General features: G+C 40.6%; 1 protein-coding gene across 2 annotated transcripts; it reads left to right on the top strand.

The window, feature by feature from the left end:
* Positions 1 to 908: 908 nt before the first annotated feature.
* frzb (frizzled related protein) lies at positions 909 to 17,880 on the top strand. Of its 2 annotated transcripts, XM_074657754.1 has the most exons (9): positions 909 to 1,272; positions 7,989 to 8,237; positions 10,316 to 10,351; positions 10,599 to 10,658; positions 11,170 to 11,235; positions 13,985 to 14,189; positions 14,566 to 14,629; positions 15,854 to 15,930; positions 15,977 to 17,880. In XM_074657754.1, exons 1-8 carry the CDS (start codon positions 1,068 to 1,070, stop codon positions 15,911 to 15,913), a joined length of 945 nt encoding a protein of 314 aa, XP_074513855.1. In that variant the 5' UTR covers positions 909 to 1,067; the 3' UTR covers positions 15,914 to 15,930; positions 15,977 to 17,880. The 2 variants fall into 2 exon arrangements, with proteins under 2 accessions (XP_074513855.1, XP_074513854.1); XM_074657753.1 differs by having other exon boundaries at positions 910 to 1,272; positions 15,854 to 17,880.
* Positions 17,881 to 25,568: the final 7,688 nt, after the last annotated feature.

Raw genomic sequence — 25,568 nt, 5'->3', positions numbered from 1 at the left:
ACAATAAAGGAACTTCTCATCTCAATTCACTTCAGGTTTGAGGTCTTCCAGTATTTTTCACCTTTTTTGGTGTCATGTCTCAGGTAACTGGCTATTTCTGTTGTATTGGTAGTCTACTTTACCTTAAGTAGGCCTAAACGATGGGAGCACCGACCACTGATTCCATGAGATGTAATGATACACACATCTATGAGCTTTTAACGGATTTACCGGTGTTGACTTTTCATCTAAAAGGAATCTATCTTTTAGCATGGAGGATAAGAGAAGAAGAAGAGGAGAAGGAGGAGGAGGTGAAGAGAGCAGATGAGGGGAGTTGTGGAGAAGAAGGAGGGATAGAGCAAGAAGAGGAGGAGGAGGAGGGATAGAGGAAGAAGATGAGGAGGAGGAGGAGGTGAAGAGAGCAGAGGAGGGGAGTTATGGAGAAGAAGGAGGGATAGAGGAAGAAGAGGAGGAGGAGGAGGGATAGAGGAAGAAGATGAGGAGGAGGAGGAGGTGAAGAGAGCAGAGGAGGGGAGTTATGGAGAAGAAGGAGGGATAGAGGAAGAAGAGGAGGAGGAGGAGGTGAAAGTCTGAATAAAGAAAGGAGGGATAGAGGAAGAATAGGAGGAGGAGGAGGAAGAGGAGGAGGAGGAAGAGGAGGAGGTGGGGAGTCGTGGAGAAGAAGGAGAGATAGAGGAAGAAGAAGAGGAGGAGGAGGAGGAGGAGGAGGAAGAGGAGGAAGAGGAAGAGGAGGAAGAGGAGGAGGAGGAGGAAGAGGAGGAGGAGGAGGAGGGATAGAGGAAGAGGAAGAAGAGGAGGAGGAGGAGGTGAAAGTCTGAATAAAGAAAGGAGGGATAGAGGAAGAAGAGGAGGAGGGATAGGAGGAGGGATAGAGGAGGAAGAGGAGGGGGAGGAAGAGGAGGAGGTGAAAGTGTGAATAAAGAAAGCAGCTCCTCCTGTTTCCTCGAGCTGCCTGCAGACAGACAGACAGCAGCAGAAGGAGAAGCACCAATCAGCAGCAAACTCTCGTCCTCATCTGTTGGATTTAAACGCACCGTGAAGTGACTCTTCACCGACGCTCCACCACCATGCTCTCCCCGGGACTCTCCGTGTCTCTGCTGGCCGTGTCCTGCGCTCTGTGGCCGGCTGCGGTCCTGGCTGCGTCCTGTGAGTCGGTCCGGATCCCTCTGTGCAGGTCGATGCCCTGGAACATGACCAAGATGCCGAACCACCTCCACCACAGCACGCAGGACAACGCGGTGCTGGCCATCGAGCAGTTCGAAGGGCTGCTGGGTGAGTTTCACTGTTTCACCAATTATCACCACTAATTAACTCTTTAATGGACTTTCAGCTTAATTAACTTTTTTTCTTTGACCATTTCTTCCTCTGTGCACAACATTTTCAGACTTTTTACAACTCTTAATGTCAAGTAATACACAATTCATTACAATTAAAGAATTTTTAAAAATCATTATCATGGCAACCATATAGGCCTTTCAATGATGTATTAATTACATATTTTTTTATAAATAAATAAATGCTTTAAAAGGTGTATTTTGGCCAATGTTTTCAAAACAAGTGACTTCAATAAAAATAGATTAAATGTCTAATTATTTTAGAGCTGAAATGATGAGTCGATTAATCAATAACTTGATTGATTGATCATCAACAAACTTGATATCGATTTAATCTTTTTTTTAAAGCAAAAAATGCCAAATCCTCATTGGTTTCAGTCTCTCAAATGTGTTTTCATTGTCTTCTGTGATAATAAACTGAATATCTTTCGGGGGGAAAAGCAATTTATTTCACTATTTTCTGACATTATTTGAGCAAATGATGAATTGATAAATCAAAAAAGACTGCTGCAGATTATTCAATAATAAAACTAATCATTAGTTGCAGCCCTGAATTAATTTATTAACTAATTAAATAGCTGATCGTGACAAACATTTGTACATTAAAGGTTCTCTATACGATATCCAGAGCATTATTATAGCACTCTTATAGTCACTCTCCCTCTGTGTGTGTTGTAATCATAGACTGTATATATATAGATTTATATTCAGTCTATGGTTGTAACCAAGTCCTCGGGAAGAGCGCCAGTCGTTGATGCCAATTTCCCTAGTGGTCAAGCGGCGGTACTACAACTTCTGTGTCCGTCACGTGATGCCATTGGGCCCAAAAATACTTTTTCCCCATAGACTTACATTAGGAAAGAGACGTCTGTAACGCAGCGGATAAATTTTTTTAGGTGAATCAACTCCCCAGTACGAACACTTGAATTGCCCTTATTTAAATCATTAGGTCTTAAAGTTGTAAAATGCACTAGTAGCCGAATCCAGAGTTATTTCTCTTCCTCCGTTCATGTTAATGTTCCTCAAACAGCATCAATAACTTTAACGAGAGCAGAAGCAATTAATCAACAGAAAAAATCTGTGATGAAAATAATCATTAGTTGCGGACCTGACTTTGATTAACGTTTTTTTAGAGGAAAAGAGGAAAAACTGCTGAAAGAAATAAAATGGGACCAACAGAAGATCATTGGCAGCTGTTGTGGCTTTTTTTCTTCTTCTCCTGTTTCATATCTACAGGAGGAATAAAGCTGGATCTGGTCTGAACTCTTCTGACTCCTCTGAGCGACAGGAAACCTTAAACCATCAGTTCGCTTGGAGATCATGGAAACATTTTTGTGGAAACCGTCGTTCTGATTAAGTTTACTCAAGAAGGGAAAAGAAAATTGGCCCCTGTAGCAGCAGTCAGTGATAAAGCTGCCATATTTTGAAGAGTTGGTCAGAGTTACAGCCCGCTGTTGGTTTCTGGTTTGACTTTAGATCCAAGATGGTCAGACCACGTATCACTGCCTTGGGTAGCTACTGGAGAAACATCTCATCTAACACAGGAAGGATGTTGAAAATATAAACTTTGGGTTTATTGAGTCTTTGAACATCAGAATGATGAACGACGTCCAGACAAAAAAAGTCGTCTATCTGGGATGACTGAGTATCTATACACATATTAATCATAATATTAAATATAATTATACTGAGAATGGAAATCCTGGTATTTTCTGGGAATGCCAAAAATTTTTTAAAAATAGCTGCGGTATCCCGGGATGTGTAGCATGTGTGTGCTTGTGCGTCAGTGTGCGCTAAATCACTGAAGAATATTAGGAATGTTCGGTCAACATTTTATCAAATTTGGGTCATCATAGCACCGACGCAATACTGGGTTAACTTTACCCAGTACCTGTGGGTTGTTTTTGACCTACTGTTAGTGTTATTTTTTATATATTCCTGTTGGGTTATTTACCAAAACTAGAATATGTTATGCTCTTTTTAAACTCACATGTCACTGATTGTTAGTAATATGTGTATTAGACACATCGTAATTGATTAATCTGCTGATCATTGTCTTGTACAATCATCGATACATATCAATACTGAATATTTGAAACTGTTTCAATACTCATTTTCCGCAGTATCAATACCCGGGTCGGGTACCAGCTGTGCTTTCTGCTCTCTCTTCTCTCCGACAGCGAGTTGACACACACACACACACACTGCTATTTATCTTTTAATAGAAATCGAAAATTATCCAAAATATTATTGAATATCAACATTTTTCAAGGTGTTGTATCAAAGTTAGAAATACCAGTATCATGAAAATACTAGCCTATAAAACACCAGAAAAAAAGAGGAAAAATGCACATCACAATTTCCTAAAGCCAAAAGTGATGTCGTCAAATGTTTGATTTTGTCAAAAGCCTGAAGATCTTCAATTAGTATCATGTTAAGACAAGTAAAAGCAGAAAATTCTCACATTTGAGAAGCTGGAACCATCACATATTTAGCATTTTTGCTTGAAAAACGACTGAAAATATTAATCCTGTCAATTTTCTGTCGGTCAACTAATTGACTAATTGACTAATCGTTGAATGTGCATCCTTTACAGTTTTGAATGTCATATTGTTATATAGTTTTAAGATAAAACCTGAGCTTGTTGCGTCTAACACTGCGTCAAAATAACCATATTTCAGTTTGGGTAAATAACCCAACAACAGTAATATAAAAAAAATAACACTGACTGGGTCAAAACAACCCACTGGTACCAGGTTTTAGTGTACTGGAACAGAGATCAACTTTTCACCTTTTCATCAGAGAACAAAACAAGAGTGCAAAAACTGTAAAACTTTGCAGACGTCAGCGTTAAGGTCACAAAGAAATGTCCAAGAACAATGCTCCACTGCTAGAACCAAGAAGCACTAACAACCTCAGGTCATAAGCTCCCATATTAAACTGATTAGTTGATATGCTGAAAAAGGATCAAATAATTCTGTATTGTTGGCGTTGTGCTTTTTCTCCCACCTAGTAAAAGATGGTGTACTTTAAAGAGGACTGTTGGTACTAAAAATATATTACCACATTTGTTTATTGTTCAGACTTGTCAAAGGAGAATTTCTTTCTATTTTTTTATCTATCTATCTATTCTAAAGAATAGAAAGAATAACATAAAAAATTTAAAATGTGTTTTTAGTACTAATTATTTGCAGTTTTTTTGACAGGGAAGTAATAATTTTAAGTCACGGGTAAACCTTCAACCCTAAACACGACCACACACATATCACTGTGTCAATATCATACCTTCACACTTCTTCATACCTTCATCATCTCTTATCACGCCCTCCTCCTCCTCCTCTCTCAGGTTCATTCACTACTGTTTCCAACTAAAAGATAAAAAAAGAGCCCACATCGTTATTAATGTAGTTTCTCTTCACAACCTGCTTATTAAATACAGAGTTCATAGTTCATTTTGTTTTGATTTTCATCAGTTTATCTCGGCCTTACATTTTTCAAACTGTAAAGGTTCAGCCGTCTGTACTCACACACGGTTTTACAATGTAAGGAATGTGTGTTCGTGATTTCAAGAAATTCCTTCAGACCTGAAACATGCTGAGGTTTTTATTTGGCAGCACAACCGTTGGAAAGGAAAATGTTATCAGAACTGGAAAAACAAAAGTGATGGATGAAACTCTCAAAACAGGACACGCTGTAAATCCTGAACAAAATTCTGGGAAGCTATGTCTGTATTGGGCAAATCGAAATTTTTACCTTATGATGGCACTAGATGAAACATCACGGTTACAAATCATCCTCCAAACACCTTTTATATCATAAAGCAAATGTCATGGTGATCCATCCAACAGTTATGGAGATATTTCAATCTGACGTTTCTCCTCTACACACCAGCTGATACCTGATATCACAACCTCTGTGTGTTTTTGATAAGTTGAGCTAATAACGTTGCAAACCTGCACGTTCTGTACATACACTATCTCCGTCTGTAAACTTAGAGTTGGCACTGAGTACTTTTTTTTTCTTCAGTTTACAGTAGATCTCCAGTTTCACTTTCTTCATGTTGACGTCTTTCTCTGTAGAAAGTGAACATCCTGTATTTAAACTGTGAATGGCACTGTGATAAGGATCCGTTTTTTTACCACACTGATTGTCCTTTTTAACCAGGATACAAAGCTTACTGTATGTAGGTTTGTGGTGTGACCATAGACTGTAAATCTACCGTATGATGTGTGAGAGTACACGCTCCAGTATGTTCTAACAGAAGTGAATGCGTGATGTCAGGGTGACTATGTCCACTTCTTATATACGGTCTATAGTTGATGCTTATCTTTAGTCATGCAAGCAGCAGAGTAGTAATGTAAGGTTGGTCGGTCCACCACTTTGGTCAAGACTGAAATATCTCAAAGAATATTGGATGGATTGCCATGAAATTTTGTACAGACATTCATGCTCCCAAGAGGATGAATCTTACTGACTTTTGTGATCTCAAAGCACCACAGAGCTGTAGACTCTTCTTTATTTCACTACTTGCCAGCAAGGTTAAATTCCACGATCATATTTTGAACCACATTCTTTTCACGTATTTCACTGTTTTATTTATCTAAATATTTGCTGCTGGTTCTGGTTTCTGCCCTCAGGCCAAACATTTCTTTCTTTTTAAAATAAACTAAATCTGATTTAAAGCACGATTGCTCCCCATTTCAGACAAGTTAATAGTTAATAACGCAGGCTTTTCTCATACACTGTTCGTAGCTATACCTACAAAAAGTAATGCACTATAGTTTGTGTGTATCCCACAAAATCAATTTGTATGTAATCCACGGAATCGTGAACCAGGAAGTATAAAGAGTGACAAACGCCACGTAGGGAGGAGGTCTTGGTGGATGGATGGGTCAAAAAACACCAGTAGACCGCTGTTTGTGTCCTGTGTGAAACCAGAAGTCATCGTTGATTTATTTGTCACGTAACTTCTGTACTTAAGTCACGCTAATTCCAGAATTATTTTAACCCAAACCACGATCTTTTCCTAAACGTTACCAAGTTGTTTCCTGTGAAGACAGAAGTTTATTTTGAAAAGACTGTATGCATGTAACGAGCGGAAATTGACATGTGGCGCTGGACATTTGTAGTAAAACACACAAAAAAGGAGGAATAACGTCTCGTAAGATATACGAACTGAAGGATACTTTGAATAACCACATAAAAACTTTCCTATGTCCACTTTTGGTGCATTTCTTTTGTTTCTGTGAATAACTGTTTAAACCATTAAATTGCAGTATAAAATATTCATATAGCTAACTGTATCTACTTTGAACTTATTGCATGATGTAAAAGTTTGTGGCCACAGTCATCAGTATTCTGTGCTAAGCTTCGTGCTTCGTGGCACAGACCCATTTTTAAATCTCCTGAACTGTACAGAAGAGAAAGGCATGTGGACAACCTCCATAAACTGCCATGATATTTCATGATGCGTACACGTCTGTCTTCAATAAATGCATTTAGGTATTGGCTGCAGTTGGAGCTCAGCTGAGGTCGGAGGAGTGGAGGGAGAAAGTGGAAAGGCAATGAGCTTTAACCAGAAAAATGTCCTAATGAAAGACCTGCAGACCCAGAACCAGGAAGCAGATTCAGGTCACAAGTTCAAAGTATTTCTGTGACTCCATTGTGAAGCGGTGCAGCCAAACCTCAGTGCTGCTCTGCAATAAAAACACTGATTCCTCCTCTACCCAGCGCTGAACTCTCTCTGGTCCCATCATGTGTGAAACTTAAAGGATAACTTTGGTATTTTTCAACCTGGAGCCTATTGTCCCATGTTTTTGTGTCTAACTGACTAATAGGGACAACAATTTCTGAAACTGGTCCAGTATTGAGGGAGAACGCTGCAGACAACAGCTGCTCACGAGCTGTAATATGGTGCTATTTGGGCAAGCTGGCGCCGTCAATTACGTCCAATGACAGTGCTTGTTTTTGCCATGACAGGCTCTGATTGTTATTATAAGTGTCTGACAACATCATGGAAAGAGTCTCGCTCAAGAAGAAGTCTCGTTCTGAAATCTGGCGAGGTGAGAGTGCCAGACGGGCAGAGTTTGTTGTGTTGGACAGAAAGTTGTGTTGTACAGAAAGCGTAGCTTAGTGTTATCTAAAAGATTTTCAATGTTGTGGCTGAATATTTAGATGATTTCCAGAATGTGGAATAACAATCTGAGCATGTCAGCGGAAAAAACAAGCACTTTTAGTGAACGTAACGTTACATTGACGCTGCTCACTTGCCCTCGCTGCTCATTTTGCGACTGCCGGTTACAGCGTTCTCCCTCAGAAATTGTTGTCCCCATTAGTCACTTGGACACAAAAACATGGCAAACTAGGGTCCAGGTTGAAAAACTTCAAAGTTACCCTTTAAAGCAGGGTGGCCCGTCAGTATCCTGTGTGTGGTTGGCCAGAAGGGAGTCCTCTCTCAAGCGTCAGTCAATGAGAAACACCCATCCAGAGGTCTAAAGCATAGACGGTGTTTCCCCAAATGTGTCATTATAGTTTGTATTTCCTTACACAAGAAGTTTTGTAAAGCCACTTTAACTGACTCAACTCAAACTGTACCAAAGATATTCTCACTGATCGATTCCTCCTGCTAACACATTCCTGTCTGTGTCTGTTCAGGTACTGGCTGCAGTCCGGATTTGCTCTTCTTCCTGTGTGCCATGTACGCTCCCATCTGCACCATCGACTTCCAGCACGAGCCCATCAAACCCTGCAAGGCGGTGTGCGAGCGGGCCAAGTCCGGCTGTGAGCCGGTGATGAAGCGTTACAACCACAGCTGGCCCGACAGCCTGGCCTGCAGCGAGCTACCGCTGTACGACCGCGGAGTCTGCATCTCGCCCGAGGCCATCGTCAAGGCAGAGGGACCAGGTACGTTTATCATTTATAATCAGTATTATATTTATTATGTTTATGACTGAGATTTGTCTCCCAAGGCAGCTGAGGTCTTATTTGTGACTGCTTTCTACAAGGGTTAGGGTTAATATAGTAGCAAAAACATAGAAAAAAGAAATGTACCGTTGATCTATAAACTGCTTACAGTTGAGAAACATGGAGCATCAGGAAGCAGGAGCCCTATCAGTGTTTTCTATCATGTTTCTACTCTCAGCAGTTTGTTTCTGCTCCCTCTCCAACAGATAGCGTGAGTCATTTCCCCTCCGACTTCACTCCCACTGACTTTCTCAAAGAGCTCCTTGATCCAGGCGGCCCACTCGTTTTACACTCAATAAACCCCTCACTGTCCTCTGCTTCTTTAAACCGGCCCTGGACCAGCAAGTCCTGCAAAAAAAAATCTCATCTCAATCCCCTTGACCTCCATAACGATACGCCCACGTATCTCCGAGCGGCCCCGGCTCGGCCAGGCTCAGCAGGGTTTTGGGATTTTCCCCTCGGTGTGATTTGTTGATTTGCTGAGGTTCAGCCAGGGTGGATCGCTCAAGTCATTCCAGGCATTTTCAGTGGCCAGTCTCCGGTCTGAAAGTTTGTCTTTGGTTGGAACAGAAACCTCAAGCAGCCACAGTTTGTCTCCATTCATAGCTAACTTGGTGATTCATTCAAAGACGCTGTAACACAGAGTCCTGCCAAAAGCACAACACAAACCCAATGAAAAGTAATCTGGTGAGAACAGGTGATGAGTAAACAAGACTATAAATCTTGTGGATATACTTGCACATAGCACATAGTCGAATAGTTGACTAATCGGTCGTTTGATCTTAATGCGGGGCACGAACTACACGAGAATCAAGACGATTTTGGGAGACAGTCGGGACTCTTGTTGTTCATGATTAAATCTGTTAGTGTGTGGTGTTTTGGCTGTTTTGGCCAAATCGTTGCTCTCCACACACTATAGTAACAAAACTGTTAAATTTAACATAACATGTTGTTATCTGTGGGCTCTCTCACATTTTCAACTACTTTTAGTGTAGACCAGCCTTAATCGATTTAGTTTTAGTCAAAATTTCTTTAGTCGATCGTTTTTAATGTTTTTTTCGTGCTGTATGACTTATTTCCAAGCAGTGTCCGAAATTCACTTTTTGACTCACCAGCCAAGGGGATTAGTAGATGAAAAAAATCCACCGGCCAAGCATATTTTTTACCGGCCGAAATAATAAATTGCCTTTTTGTGTCACATATACATTTGTTTCAGTACATTTCATTGAGATAATATGGAATTATGTTGAATAAAAACTTAGAATAGAGGCCAGAGCTAAAATTGAAGCAAAATAATTTAAATATATTGAGTGATTGATTGATATTGCTGTTCTTCAAAAAACTGGTGTTGGAAACTGCCTTCATCCTGATGAGCTCAGAGAGGAGCCATAGGCTCTGTGCTGTTTAGAGACAACAAGGCACAGGTGAGCTCAATCAGTGCTCCTATAACTAGGAGCGGAAGAGGAACATTTCTCCGTTTGCTCTGCTGCCAGCCAGACCTGTTCCCCTGCCTTCATCCAGTACGTCTAAAATACACCATTTGATGATGATAAAGGGGAAGTTCACCTAAATAAATAAAGTCCTTTTTTGGCAGAATTTCTTTGTTCGTTGTCCCTAATTCTGGTTACCCCATACCCATGACGATGTCTAAATGATTCTAGTCTCCAGCCCTCGTCAATTTGGTCACCTAAACAACTTGATTTATTCAAGTTTCTCACCAAAAACTAGTGATTAAGACCATAAACTCATGTTTACAATGTTTACTGAGGAAATAAATCAAGTGAGAAGTAGGCTCATTTTCTCATAGACTTCTATACAATCAGACTACTTTTTGCAACTAGAGGAGTCGCCCCCTGCTGGCTGTTAGAAAGAATGCAAGTTTAAGGCACTTCAGCATTGACTTCACTTTTCAGACCAAACTGCCTGAACATCCTCTTCTTCTTCCAATTGTATGAAACAAGGGAATGTGTTTTTCTTTTTATTCTGACACTGACAGCTGTCTCTCTCTGTCTCTGTAGATCCATACTACCAGGACCCAGCCAGGTGTAACCCAGGTGAGGCTCACCTTAGCTTGTTGTGTTAGCTGGTTGATCAGGTTGTACGCAACATCATAAACAGCATTTTGGGTGAATAAAACTAAATAAAAACATACAGTACAACCTCAGAATCGCCACAAAAGACAAAGCAACACCGCAGCCAGTCAGTTTTTGTATTTCTCACAAACATGCTGATGTGGAACCAGTTTAACCACTTTGCTAAACAGATGATATTTTTTTTTCTGGGTTTGATCGTCCAATCCAGAATCCAGTCCAGACTTCCCAATGGACTCCAACAACCTCCACTGCAGAGGACCAAATGGAGGTAACCTGTCTGTTCACCTGTCTCGACCTCTGTTCCGTGTCGGGCTCCTCCTCCTCCTTGGAAGGACTGCAAGTTAAAGAAATAGTTCAACATTTTTCGGAAATCCACATTCATTTTCTTGCTGAGTGTTTTCCTACGTTAGTCTTTTAGCTTAGCATAAAGACTGGAAACAGGGGTAGACAGCTAGACTAGCTCTGTCCAAAGTAAACAAAATCCACCAACCAGCACCTCTCACTGATCATCAAGTTATAGCTTGTTATCTTCATTTTTGGTCATGTCCCTCCATTGTTCAAGGTAATTAAACACAAGTTTCATGGATATAGTGCTATATTTCTAAACAACAATCATACAACCGTCTTGATTGCACGCAAAGCGACAAATTCAGTCTGGAAATGTGAACTTTTATGGAGGTGGAGCCTGAACACAGTTTCTGTCTGTCTGTTTTTATTATATCTGTATATATCGTGAACCCCATGATGGACCCACTTTGTGTCTGTTTGTGTGTCCGTAGATCGTTGTAGGTGTAAGATCGTCAGAATGGGTTTAAAAACCTACCTGAAGAACAACTACAACTACGGTGAGTCATCTAGGACTTATTCCACTTTTTACAAACATGAGACAGAAGAATCATTGTATTTTACTCTATGACACTGTTGTGTATATTATAGTAGTACCTGCAGATATTAATGAGAATTTATCAGTCCGGTTGCACGAAAAGGCGTATGAATGACACGATAATGCAGAAGGCAAAAGCGTGCAAAAAGAACACTGTTCTTGCTTTTGGCGTGTCATTTCTACGCCATGTAGTCAGTACTGACTGCAATGTAAATGCATCGGCGTGAATATGCTACGCTCAGAGCTAGCGACGTAGAATAAAAAGTGAGAAAGACTGCTTATGGCGAGTGGGAGGGGAGATGGATGGGTCCAACAAACACAGGACTTTTAACCAGGAGGCTGGTGTTCGAGACCAGTATTTTGTTTTGTAAGTTAGTGACGTGTTTTTTAGTGACGTTTGTGTTTTCCGTACTTATGTTATGTTGTTAACGTACGTACTTCAAGCCCAACCATGATGTTTTTCCTAAACCTAAGTGACTTTGTTGCCTAAATCTAACTGCGGACATTACCGTAATTTTGTTGCGTGATGTACAAATTACACGCAAAAATGCCTAAAATGTGCCCTAATGACACGCGGAAGGTCCTTGTAATATCCTGTGAGATCAGGTTGGTTATTTTTATATGAGATAATATAATAACGTTGTTGATCTGAGCACTAAATCCTTCCCTGTAATGATAAAGTGTTTCCATTCCTGCTCATCCCACTGAGAATCAACAGTAACAGTCTGTTTTTCATAGTCAGACATATATAAGACACTAGAAATCCCACAAATATATATTTATATTATTATGATAAGAAGGGATGGTTGTTCGTACATTTTCAAATCAAACCTTTAAGGTTTTAAAATGAGAAGTCAGTCATCACTTCTCGATGCTACATGTGAGATATCAACATCACCACGGATCTATTCATTAAGTCTGAATGCTCATTACTTCACTAACTGTGCTGCTCGATCCTTTTTAGTATCACTAAACTCTGATTCTTTCTGCTCGACTTGTTTTTCTGCTTCATGTAGAGGGGAAAGATTTCAGTGCCGAGGCTGATTGGTTACTTAGATTAAATTAGACACACTAAAAGCTGAAAGCCCAGAAAGGCTTTTCCAGATGATTACAGCGCACACAGGCATGATTTGGCAAATCCAGCAGAGATTTCCATGTGGACTTCTTGAGCTCGCTAATGCCTTTTGGCCACAGAATCCATTTGGGGAAGATTTTCGATTTTTTTTCCAGCCATCATTAAAAACAAGAGCTCACTTGCGAAATATTCAGATATAATTGAAATGGAGGAGCTTAGTGAAGCACGGTGGCACGTCAGAGTGCACAACGAGGTGGTCTTTATAATTTGACTGCTGGCGCTCTCACTTTACCAATTATCACTGCTGCTGATTTTACTGTTGACTCCAACCTGCTACACCTCACTGTTATACTGGTTGTGCTGGTTTCTCCTCCATCTCTGCCACCTCTTGTAGTTTCTTAGTGCCATACTTGTGATTGTGTCTCCGTTCTTGTGCATTATGTTAATTATCCGCTCAGTTACTCCTGAAGCTTTTGTTGTGCTTTCCTCGCAGTCCCACACTGCTTGAATTCATTAAGGAGTAATTTTGGTGTCTTTCAACCGTTTCAACCAATTTTTCCCATGTGTTTGTGTCTAAGTGACTAATAGGAACTACAATTTCTGAAATAGCCACGAAACGAGCTGCGAGGGCATTAACGCTAAAAGTGCTTGTTTTTGCTGCTGGCACGCTCAGATTATAAGCGTCTGACAACATTATTGAAAGAACCCAACAAAGAAATAAAACCTTTTTCTTACCTTTCTTTTGATCCGGTCTGAAGTTACCCTGTGGCACACATCCTATCGAAACACAAAAAGCCCTTCGCCTATGGCGGGATCGTAATAGAGGCGATGACTGCGGTTATTAAAACGTTATTAAAGGATCATAAAAGTAAGGCAGAAATTATGTCTGCTATTGGTGTTGTACAACTTGGTGCTATGAGTAGCTGTCGGACACTTTCATTTTGGAGACCCCTGGCCTAGAGTCATGTGTTGGCTCTTTATTCGCCCCATGTATGTCAGCTCTTGTGGGACACTAATGGGACCACCGTTGGCTGCAACTGCAGTCCTTCTTGCCCAAATTTGAGTACTCAATCATCCAATCCACAATATCTTTTCAGCACCAAGGACAGTGGCCGGTCTTCAGAGTGACTGATTAAAAGACATACAACCAAAACAAGGACTGCACAATTAATAGAAATTTTATCGAAATGGCAATTTTCAAATCGCAGGATGACGAGGAAATTGCAATATTTGTTAAAAGCGAAATGTGTGTGAAAATAGCATTTTAAATTAAATATTGTGGTGCTGCAGAGATGTCCTGGCCTACACATCATATTATACAGACTTAAGAAAACATCTTTGTTTGTTTGTTTGTGGTACAACAGTCTGGTACAGACAAAGGTTTCAAGTAGACTATATGGAAGAAAATGGACGTAATTCTTTGTTTTATTCACAGATTTTTATATTGTTTTATTTATTGATCTGCCCCAGAGAGATGTGGGCAGCGAGTCTGGAACCAGACCAGGTTGAATTCAAATTATGACTTGAGATTTTATTCTTTAAACCAAGAGTTTAATAAGAAGTCTGACTTTTTTCTCTGTGTGACATTTGAAGTGTCCAATGTGTCCGTGTATGCTGATGACTCTCTCTCCTTCAGTGATCAGGGCGAGGGTGAGGGAGGTGAGGAACCGCGGTCTGGAGCCCACGGCGGTGGTGGAGGTGAAGGAGGTGCTCAAGTCTTCTCTGGTCAACATTCCCAAAGAGACTCATACGCTCTACTACTCTTCCTCCTGCCTGTGTCCTCCTCTGACTCCTGGTGAGGAGTACCTCATTATGGGCTACGAGAACGAGGAGACGTCCAGGTATATGAGCACGGAGTTGTAACAGATAGTAAAAGCTGTTATTAACATCAGGGTTTGGTCCAGGAAATTGGTTATGTAAATGTCCAGCTGGTCGATAAGATCTTCGACTGGATGCAGGCTCTTTTGGGTAGAACATGTGTCCAGTTGGTGGTTATTAAACTAACTTGGCTGCTGTCTGATCTGCGGTGCAGCAGTCACTGATCCGGCTGTTTGTCTCTTCTTTTTCCAACTTGTAAAAACTCTTAATTGCCACTACTTGTTTCCCTGAAGCGTAATAAAATTGTAATAATTTCTTCTGACGTTGGCTGGGGTCAACTCCGCCATAAAATCCTGTGGGAAACCCTGCGTAAACCTCACTCTGTGTTTGTGGTTGCAGGTTGCTCCTGATTGACGGCTCCATTGCTCAAAAGTGGAAGGACAAAATGACCAGGAAGGTCAAGGTACGATTCAAATACACACACACAGACAGCAGCCATTTCTGAGCAGCATCTCCTGTTATATTCTATGTAAACACACCCGCAGTAGTACATTTGGAGGAATAAGTTGATACAGAATTGCAGCCTGTTTCACCATCTTACTGTAAGTTTGACTGGAAGTTTGGGTATAAAGTCAACACCAACTGTTACATTGTAAGTAGTTAGTTTGGCACTAAACTTGCCACTTTTTTAAGTTGCATGGTGCGACACCCCTAGTTGCACAATTTCTACTCCTGGTAACAGCTTGAAACAACTATCTACAGCTGATATGATATAGCAAGAAATGAGAGGCTGCTTTTGTCTACTGTCACTTGTCCATGTGGGCGATTTTGAACATGAGGGGTTGCGTCGTTTCCCAGCACCTAATTGAACAAACGCATTCCCTCGTGGGCTTGGTGGCTTGTTCGGAACTTTTTTTCTCTTACATTACGAAAACAGTTCACCAAAATGTGTTTCTGAAAACATTTTTTGTGAGAAAAAAGCCATACAGTTGCCGAATGTCTTCATTTTAGGTTATGGTACGTGTCCACACACTCGATCCTTTCCACGCTTCCCATTCATTGTCTATGTAAGCAGCCGTGCAATGCATTCTGGTAGCGTGGCAGCGCGATTCACTAGACTGGGCATCACGTTGGCCGCTCCTCATTTGCATAAAATTGAGGTCTAGGCTACTCTCGCATAAAATGTTTTCAGAAACATATTTTCGTGAACTATTTTCGTGATATAAGAGAATCAGGTACCTTGTGTCTAGTGGTAGCCCATCAAGCGTCCAATTCTGGGAAGCAAGGCGATAATAAACGCCCCTGTGGACACGTACCATTAGTTTAAAAGTTTCTCTGGAGTTTCCAGAGGAGGCAAGTCATGCCGGACACCCCTGATTTGAATAAAGTAGCCTAGACCTCAACCTTATGCATGACGCCCCGACCCTCGAATCGCACCGCAACGCTACCAGAATGAATTGCACGGCTGCTTACATAGACAATGCATGGGGAGTGTGGAAATTTGCTTCACTTTCAGTCTGAAAACACCTTCAGAGCTACTCAAACTTCTTCATTAAGTTGATTAATATCTGAGTATACAGTGGCTGAAATCCTTAAGATTACCATAGCAACAGACCTTCATCAGGGACATGATGTATTGTGTTGTGACAGATGATTCATTTCACTTCCTGTCTGTCTTTCTGTCCAGAGATGGGATCAGATCCTGCAGGGGAAAGGCCGAGCAGCTCAGCGCCGGAGTCGCCACTGAGATCTGACTGTGTGTGTATGTGTGTGTGTGATCGTGTGTGTGTGTGTGTGTGTGTGTGTGTGTGTGTGATCGTGTGTGTGTAGATATTGCACTATCACAGGCTGTTGTAGCTGAATGTAGTTCATCTCTTCATCCATCAGACTGTTTGGAGTCTGATTTTTGTCATTTATTTTCTTTGCACAAACATTATTTAGTGTGCGTTTAGTGTGTGTGGGTGTATGCGAGTGAGTTTGTATGTATGTGTGTGTGTGTGTGTGTATTTGTATGTATGTGTGTGTGATGTGTGTGTGTGTGTATACGCCTAAAGCACTCAATGACGACAAGAGAGGGGGTGGAGCTTCGAAGCTGTAGTACTAAACCCTACGCACAGCCATACAGTATGTACATGACACTTTTTTTTGGAACAGCTTTCTTTTCATGTTGGCTCCACGGCTCCTCTCCATGGTCACGGTCTTTATTAAATCCTGGATGTTGGCCACGTTACCGTGGCGATGTGACGGAGGATATTTAAAGCCATTTGGACTTGGACATTTTGGACTATGATAGATCTGTAGCCATGACCTTAACTTTACTGAACTCTGCAAAAAAAAAAAATGGAAAGAATAATATTCACACCTTGTTCAGACAGCAACCAACAAGAGCAACAGGAGCAACAAGAGCAACAGGAGCAACAGGAACAAGCAACCAGAGCAACAGCAGCAGCAGCAGCAGCAGAATGTGGGCAGATGGAGAGTTCACATCAGTATTGTTGGATCCAGCACCTCCTCTGGTCTCATTGTGTCACAAGAACAGAAAACGACGAATGTCCGTGTTACAAATTGTTGGACAGAAAATCTACACTCAGTGGCCACTTTATTAGGTACACCTGTACAATCCAATTGTAATTCAATACAGCAGTTCAGCCATAAATTCTACCGTCCTACTGGATTACATTATAATAACAAGTGTTTCTAATTTGTGTGTGTCCTCCCTGTTCACATACATGAGAGGGGGGAAGAAAATGTTTGATTGATGTGATGCATTTCCTGTTGTGGGGATGGAAAAGGTACGGTCACGTTATAGTTCTGATCTATGAATATTTGCTCCGTCTCTACCCGACAAATTCAAGCATGCGCTTCCTGTTTCAGTGCGATCTCCAGCCGACTCCGGCAGATTGTGCCGTTAGGCAATGACAACACCGATGCACCATGTTTGGAAATAGAGATGTTGTTATTCTAGTATCATCACCATGATTAGTACAACATCACACACACCACACGACAGAAGACAAATGTGACCGTACCTCATCACTTTAGAATATCCACTTTCCACATTTTACTGTTGCTCCTTGCTGTGGCTGTCAACGTCTGAAAGCAAGTTGTGTAAATATGCAAACCTAGCACTTTCTCCTGCAATGTACAAGGCTTGCCTTGCCGTGTCTTTGTGCAAGCGCCATACAGCAGATGAATTCCAGAAACTGCAATAATGATCCTCCTTTGCACTCAAAAGTAAAGTACAATACAGAAACATCTCAACACCATAAATGCATAATACTAACAGAAGATATAGTCAAGTTAGGGGAGCGTGGATAAGCTGAGGATGAACCCGATGGAATTACAGCTGGTACGAATGAGTTCTGAGAACTGTCCAGCAAACTGTGTTGTCAGGAAGAAACCAGGATTCATATTAAATACAAGAACGTATTAGAAATGGAACTCAACACATCATTCATTTTATTATTCATACCTGTGCTTTTCCGACTTCCAATATGTCAAAATGTCATCTGTGATAAAAGGCCTCACAGCAAGCAGCCTGGAGTTCCTGCTGTCTGAACACAGCCTCTCATTATCACACAGTAACTCTGTTCATGTAAACATACTAACACTCAATACTACACTACTTTTATCAGTAAACTATACTACGACACTGACATTTTGAACTCTGGACTCTTCACAGAAGTTTGAACCATTAAAAATGAATTTAAACGACATGGTCACCGTTGAAGTCTGTTGATTTGTTTGTGTCTGGAAGGTCTCACTGTCACTACTAACTGTGTTTAGCTTCCTTTACCACTAGACCGCAGCCATGAAAACTGCATCCATCTCTAAATCTTTTGCAAACAGGTGGCTACTAAACTATTAGCCTTATACACAGTTAAAACATAAGCCTAATTTTCAGGCAACAAACAGAACTTTCTACTGAACTGAAGACAGAATCAGCGTTGAATGTCACAGCGGTAGGAGCGGTGATGTGTTTGATCACTGACATACATAATAAACAGGGCTGTTTATTATACGTATCACAATATTACAATTCAATATATTACAATACTTTAAGCAAGGCGATATATTGCGATTTCTTAAATCAAATTTTAGGAAAACTGTCGTAGTATAAAGAACACATCATCATCTGCATAAAATCTGAGTAAAAAAGTTTAGGGTTCTGCATTTGCATTTATCACAGTCCCTGTAACATCTAACATCATGCACTACTTTGAGAGGACACAAACACTGAGAGAAAGCATCTCCCAGCAAATGAAAAAAAAAGTATTGACTGACTCAATCTGCATGTAAACTATTAATTAAAATATTTTTTTTGAGTATCACAAAACATATCGCGATTTTCAATATTTTCTTACACCCCTAATAATGAAATGCATTTTTGAACAGTGATGCATCTGCTTACCTTGCAAAAAAGTGAACACATTGCATGTCTTTGAACTGAACAAAACAATTTGAATCAGCAAAGTGATTCATAATTTCCACCTTTACTATGACTTGGGGGGAGGGAACTGAGGTCTCGAGGCTAGCGGGTAACGCAAACAAGCTAGGCTACACTGCGCTTTTTGTTTTATCTCCATTTTTCATCAATCCATCATTTTTGTTTTCTGGAGTTGGGTTGGGTTGCACCAACTATTTGTAAATCCATAGCTAAGTTTGTGTGTACAGTCCTTCCTAAGGTCTTCATAACACCATTACCGTTTGGATTAAAATGAAACGTGTAAAACGGATGTGAGGAAACATCTGAGGCATGAAGTCCAAACAAAACAAGAAGTCGCTGTGGCATCACGGGTTGCAGCATAACTTAAAAAAAAATAACATTATAAGATATATTAATCTTAACTGCTAATTATTTGTAAATGTGAGGTTGACTTTGTTTTATACAGGGAGAAATATGTGAAATCAGTTAGTATTCATACAGTTTAGAATGAGTGGGGAACTATCTGATTGTGCTAACCTGATAGTGTTAGGTCATTTGCTCTAATGATAGCTATACTGACATAACATTTTGTAATTTGAGGTATATTTTATTATTTTTGTGAAATGTAATTTAAAGTTTTCCCGGTTTACATCATTATTAAACAGCATTTTATCAAGTTTCTGGTCAGATATATCAATCATATTCCGTACAACCTGATACTTTTCAATCTAAACCCTGGCAGTTACTGGATGTAGATAATGTAGAAACAGTTAAACCCTATGTGGTGCAACCCATTTCAATGTAGTGATGCATTGTCGTGCAACCAACTTGGGGGTTAAAATTATTCTTTCAGACACAGCAATGACCCGTAAAAAGTGTTTAAAAATTTGATATAAAATGAGTCTAAAATTGGAAGAGGAGAAGGAAGAAAACTAGAAGAGGAGGAGAGGAGTTGAACCTTTAGACCTTCAGTGTTTCTCACTGATGGGAGTCAAGTTTGTTTAACAAAACAGAGCAGCAGCATTAAACACAGCCAGTGTGTGTGTGTGTGTGTTGGTATGTTCAGTGTGTGTGTGTGTGTGTGTGTGTGTGTGTGTGTGTGTGTGTGTGTGTGTGTGTGTGTGTGTGTGTGTGTGTAGGCGTGCTTCCAGTAGTTCCTGCCTACTAATTTCCAGCAGTGTTTTCTCAGCTGCAGTTTCCATGAGAGAGAAGAGAAAATGTTTTCATGGATTTACTGCTATTACACCTCCTTATCCTCCTCCGCTCTCTTCCTCTCCACTCTTCTCCTCTCTCTCCTCTCTCCTCTCTCCTCCATGTTGACTTCAGCTGACTGCCTGACTGAAAACACACCTGGTGTTGGGATAAGGTGCAGTCTGTTCCTCCCGTTCTGAGTGGCTCCATTCATGTTCCTGAGTGCTGACACAGCAAACAGTCACACACAGAATATTTTCATACCGACTGACCTCGTTGAAAGCAGTTAAAGCTGCATGAAGTGATTTTTCAACACTAGAGGGCAGAAAAAACAAACATCTGGAAGCCTCGATATACTACATCAACTCATCACGTTCTCAAGGCTAACGCATTAACAAAATATAAATAAAGAAGCAGAGAAGCGTGTTCATCCCAGTCCACTTTCTGTTTACTGCTTGAGTGCCAATCCAATATTTGCTTTAGCTCAGGTTTGGACCAGTATTCTCTGGTGTTTTGTCCAATATTTTCTTACATTTTTGCCTCAGTTTGGTCCAACATTTGCTGGTGTTTCAGCTCTGTTTTGGTCCAGTGTTCACTGGTGTAATAGCCCATTTGGTCCGATAATCACTGGTGTTTTAGCACCAGGTTTGTCTAATCTTCATTGGTGTTTTAGCCCTGGTTTGGTCCAACATTCTCTGATGTTTTAGCCTGTTTAGTCCAATATTTTATTGGGTTTTTGCCTCGGCAAATATTCTCTAGAGGTTTTAGCCCTGGTTTGATATGCTGCAGTTGTGGCCCTGTGTTGGGCAAATATTCTCTTGTATTTTAGTTCTGGTTTGGTCCAATATTTGGTGGTGTTTTAGCCTTGATTTGGTCTTCTATCCTTTTGGTGTTTTAGCCCTGGTTCAGTCCAGTATTATCTACTATTTTAGCCCTGGTTTGGTCCAATATTCTGTTGTGTTTTAGCCCTGGTTTGGTCCAGTATTCTGTTGTGTTTTAGCCCTGGTTTGGTCCAGTATTCTGTTGTGTTTTAGCCCTGGTTTGGTCCAGTATTCTGTTGTGTTTTAGCCCTGGTTTGGTCCAGTATTCTGTTGTGTTTTAGCCCTGGTTTGGTCCAGTATTCTGTTGTGTTTTAGCCCTGGTTTGGTCCAGTATTCTGTTGTGTTTTAGCCCTGGTTTGGTCCAGTATTCTGTTGTGTTTTAGCCCTGGTTTGGTCCAGTATTCTGTTGTGTTTTAGCCCTGGTTTGGTCCAGTATTCTGTTGTGTTTTAGCCCTGGTTTCGTCCAATATTTGGTTGTGTTTTAGCCCTGGTTTGGTCCAATATTCTGTTGTTGTTTAGCCCTGGGTTGTCCAAAAATGTATTGTGTTTTTGCCTCGGGTTGGTCCAATATTCTCGTGGGGTTTTAGCCCTGGTTTGTTCCAGTAACTAGTGCTTTAGCCCTGATTTGGTCTAATATTCTCGTGGGGTTTTAGCCCTGGGTTGGTCCAGTATCTGGTGTTTCAGCCCTGGTTTGGTCGAATATTTTATGGTGTTTTAGCCCTGGTTTGGCCCAATTTTCCCTAGTGTTTTAGCCCTGGTTTGGTCTAATCTTCGCTGGTGTTTTAGCTGTTAAGAGTTAGGAGTTTGCTGTATTTTCTGTCTTTGACAGTATCAAGAGAAATACTTGCATCAAACTTGACGTGTTAAACTTTACATCTGTTAATCAGTACAGCGTCACAGGAAGCCCATGCCGTCCAACTCAAATACGCACAACCAAAGATTCAACAATCCAGCACACATCTGACAAATCTGACGTCATCATCCAAACACACACACACACAGTAATACCAGGTTGGTTCCCACAATACCTCAGTGAGTGTTTGTCCAACTTGCTGCTCCATTTCACATCATGAAACAATAGAAGGCGCACACAGTAAGTGGTTCCAGTGGTTTATGGAGCAGTGCTGCGTCAATGCTGACCTCCAACTGCCCACAAAACACAGAGAGGGCGAGAAGGAGGGTGAGAGGGAGTAGAGATATACAGAAATGTCCTGGTCTAATAATACTCAGATGTGGAAAGTACCTACGGTCATTTAGATAATTACAGTACGGGAAAACATTTTTTAAGTAGTGGTGTTTTAACCTGACTATTTCCAAGAAACTCCTAAAATCTGAGCTAGATGGAGTTGAAACTGTCCAACAGTATAATCCAGTATACAAGGTTTTCTCTTTGAATGATTTCGTTTTTTATAAAGATTCATAATCGATGAATATGTAGTTCAATCAATAAATGGCAATGTGTTCAGTCTGTCTGTCGGTCCGCCACTTTGGTCAAGACTGAAATATCTTAATAACTGTTGTATGGATTATCATGAAATGTGGCTCAGACATTCATGTTCCCATCAGGATGAATTTTAACTTGTCCTTCGGTTTACGCCCAGATACCTGCAATGTATGCAACATTACGGCATTGCATCTTATGACCAAGCACAAATGTAAATACAAGATACAAGAACAAGCAGTTAAATCCTTGTGTTTGTGTTATTTCTTACATGTTCAAAGACAAACTTTTGGTGTTGTTGTTTTCTGTCTGAAATAAGCATTATAAACAATGAAATCTGTGTCCGTTTAATGAGGTTAATGTGGTTTAATGAGGTCACAGGACGGAAGCAGTGTGGCATGATTTTGTCATTGTTTCTCCACCCATCTGGTCCACATCTTATTGAGTGAATTACCTGAGTCATCGACACAGACTGAGGTCACCATAACAACAAAGGACAGAACAGGAAAAAAGACAGGAACAAAAGACAGCAGAGTCTTTTCACTCTTATACAACAAATAATCTGTGTCCCTGTTAACAAATAAAAGCATTATAAACACACTGCCAGTCAGTCAAACTCGCCATCCTCTCGTCGCCTCACCAGAAGCCTGGACCGTTGCTGAACAAATCAGAGTATAGTTTACTCTTAGACACACATTTGTCGCATCAGTTTGAAACCACCAGTGTGCAATGGTTTTAAGTTCAGCCCGCTGCTGGTTTGAACTCTTTTGAACACATTCAACCTTCTTAGAGCCAGCAACCGTCTATGTTAACTCTGTCTACAAGGTTATTAGCTGAGCAACCACCTCTGTATAGGTTTTCTTTTACCATAACAACAGTGTGACACACATTTGAATGTTCTCAGTGCTGTGCTGGGCAAAACATTTATCTTTTTACTTTTAGTACGTAGGCTACTACAGCTGCTCTTACAAAGTACGTACCGTTTCATTCAGTATGCATACGATTGGGAGATACAACTTCGTCATAACATTGTACCTTGAACTTTGACCCTCTTGCTCATACACCAATCAGACATAACATTAGGACCACTGACAGGTGAATTGAATAACATGGATTATCTCGTTACAATGGCACCTGGCAGTGGGGGGGATATATTATGCAGCAAGTGAATATTTTGAACTTTGAACTTTGGAAGCAGAAAAAGTGGGCCAGTGTAAGGATGTGAGCGACTTTGACAAGAGCCAAATAGTGCTGGCTAGACGACTGGATCAGAGTATCTCCAAAACTGCAGCTCTTGTGGGATGTTCCTGGTCTGCAGTGGTCAGGACCTACCAAAAGTGCTCCAAGGAAGGAAAACCAGTGAAGCGGCGACAGGGTCAGACCGGAGGCTCATTGATGCACGTGGGGAGCGAAAGCTGGCCGTGTTGTCCGATCCAATAGCTGAAAAAGTTCATGCTGGTCCCGATAGAAAGGTGTCAGAACACACAGTGCATGGCAGTTTGTTGCGTATGGAGCTGCGTAGCCGCAGATCGGTCAGGGTGCCCATGCTGACCTAATGTTATGGCTGATCGGTGTTTGTCTGCTGTGCAGAGGATTGTGGGTCAGAAAAGCATGCTGGCCTTCATACTGCAAAATGTGACCGGATGTAGTAGGACATCCTGGTATTTTTAGCATATGACATACTATGTATTGGGACATACTAAATCTTTTTCAGGCATACTAAATAGTGTAATGGTAGTCTGGATATTGGAACGCACAGTTCCTCCTGCACCAGTCTGCATTGTGACTGTTGATCAGTGTTCAGGTACTTCCTGTTTCCTGTTGAACTCTTTCCCAGAGGAACAACAGAGCAGAGGAGCAACAGTGTCGCCTGCTGGTTCAACTGGAAACACAAAACCATTACAAACTATTAGAAAGACACTCTAACCCTACTGTAACCAGGGCTCTCTATCAAAGTCTTTTTTCTCTGTGTTTTTATTAGTTATTTTTCACACTGATCATCTCAGAATAATCAAAAATGAACCATTGATCCATCTTGTACAGTATGCACACTTGTTTGGGTCTCAGAGGTTCCCAGCATGCATCATGGACAGGTTGTCAATCCATCGGATCACAAGGCATCCTGAGCTCATTTAAAATTTAAAATTAAACCCAATCTAAACACATTTGACCTAATAAATCCATTCTGGTTTGAGCTCATGTTCTCTGCAGAACTGTCTCCTAGTGTGACCAGTGACACCTGCTGGTCAAAGTAAGAATAGCTTAGAATTTAATTATTACCTCCAGTCATGTTTTAAGACATAAAAATACACATTGGCAGTTACATGTACAGCTACCTAGAACCAATATATGCAATCTAATACAACCGTCCTGCAATAAATCCTCCATCATGAAGGTTGTAATGTTCAGTTTTTGTTTGTTGCGTTGCATTTTGTGGTGTTGTTGGACTTTATTGGGTTGTACTGACGGGTATTTCTATTGTTTTGTCCATCCCATATATATCAGTGAAGGTAGGGTCAATAACAGAAACGCCTCTCCTTATTATGTAACATGACATTAGAGCTGTAACTAACAATTATTACCAGCCACGACGGCAATGCTGGTATTATTTTCACCTTGTGAGTCTGTGTGTGGACAGATTTTGTCAACGCAATAGCGCATGCAGTCACGAAACTTCAGCTACAACTACAGGTGTGTAGTTGAGATCAAAACGAAGACCGAGTTTGAAGATGGGTGTGGTCCGAGGAAGTGGGTGGAAGAGGTGAGGGGGTCATTGGCCCATCCACTTTACGCCTCTGGCCCGATTTGGCGTCCCGGCTGGTGTGATCCCATCACAAGGTGGTCTCTAGTTTTCATTATCAATTAATCTGCAGATTATTTTCTCCATGGAACATTTGGTCAATAAAATGTCCAAACATTGTGAAAAATTAGCTCACGGTGGTATCATCAAATATTTTTTTTTTGTCTGACTAAGTATTCAAAACCCAGAAAAATTTAGAGCTGCAACTAACGATTATTTTCATTGTCGATGAATTTGACGGTTATTTTCTTGATTAATCGATTAGTTACAATTACAATTATAAAATGTAAGAAAATGGTGAAAAATGTCTATCAGTGTTTCCCAAAGCCAAAGATGACGTCCTCAAATGTCTTTTGTCCACAAATCAAAAGATATTCAGTTTACTGTCATAGAGGAGTAAAGAAACCAGAAAATATTCACATTTAAAAAGCTGGAATCAGAGAATTTAGACTTTTTTTTTGATGACTCAAATCGATTAATCTATTGTCATAATGGTTGGCGATTAATTTAATAGTTGACAACTAATCAATTCATATTTGCAGCTCTAAGACGATTAATCAAAATAGGTGCCATTTCATTTTCTATCAGTTGATTAATCGATTAATGGCCTAAACTTTTCAGTTCTATATGACGTTTTGACTTCTGAGATATATTTGAGTTTATTATAGAGGTGGAATTAAAACCAAAGTAAATGTTATAAAAGTGATGTGACTGTTGAAATCA

Source organism: Sebastes fasciatus, chromosome 14, assembly GCF_043250625.1.
Source record: "Sebastes fasciatus isolate fSebFas1 chromosome 14, fSebFas1.pri, whole genome shotgun sequence".
Taxonomy (NCBI): Eukaryota; Metazoa; Chordata; class Actinopteri; order Perciformes; family Sebastidae; genus Sebastes; species Sebastes fasciatus.
Note: the sequence above shows the minus strand (reverse complement) of the source record. Positions and strands in the feature narration are given on the sequence as shown.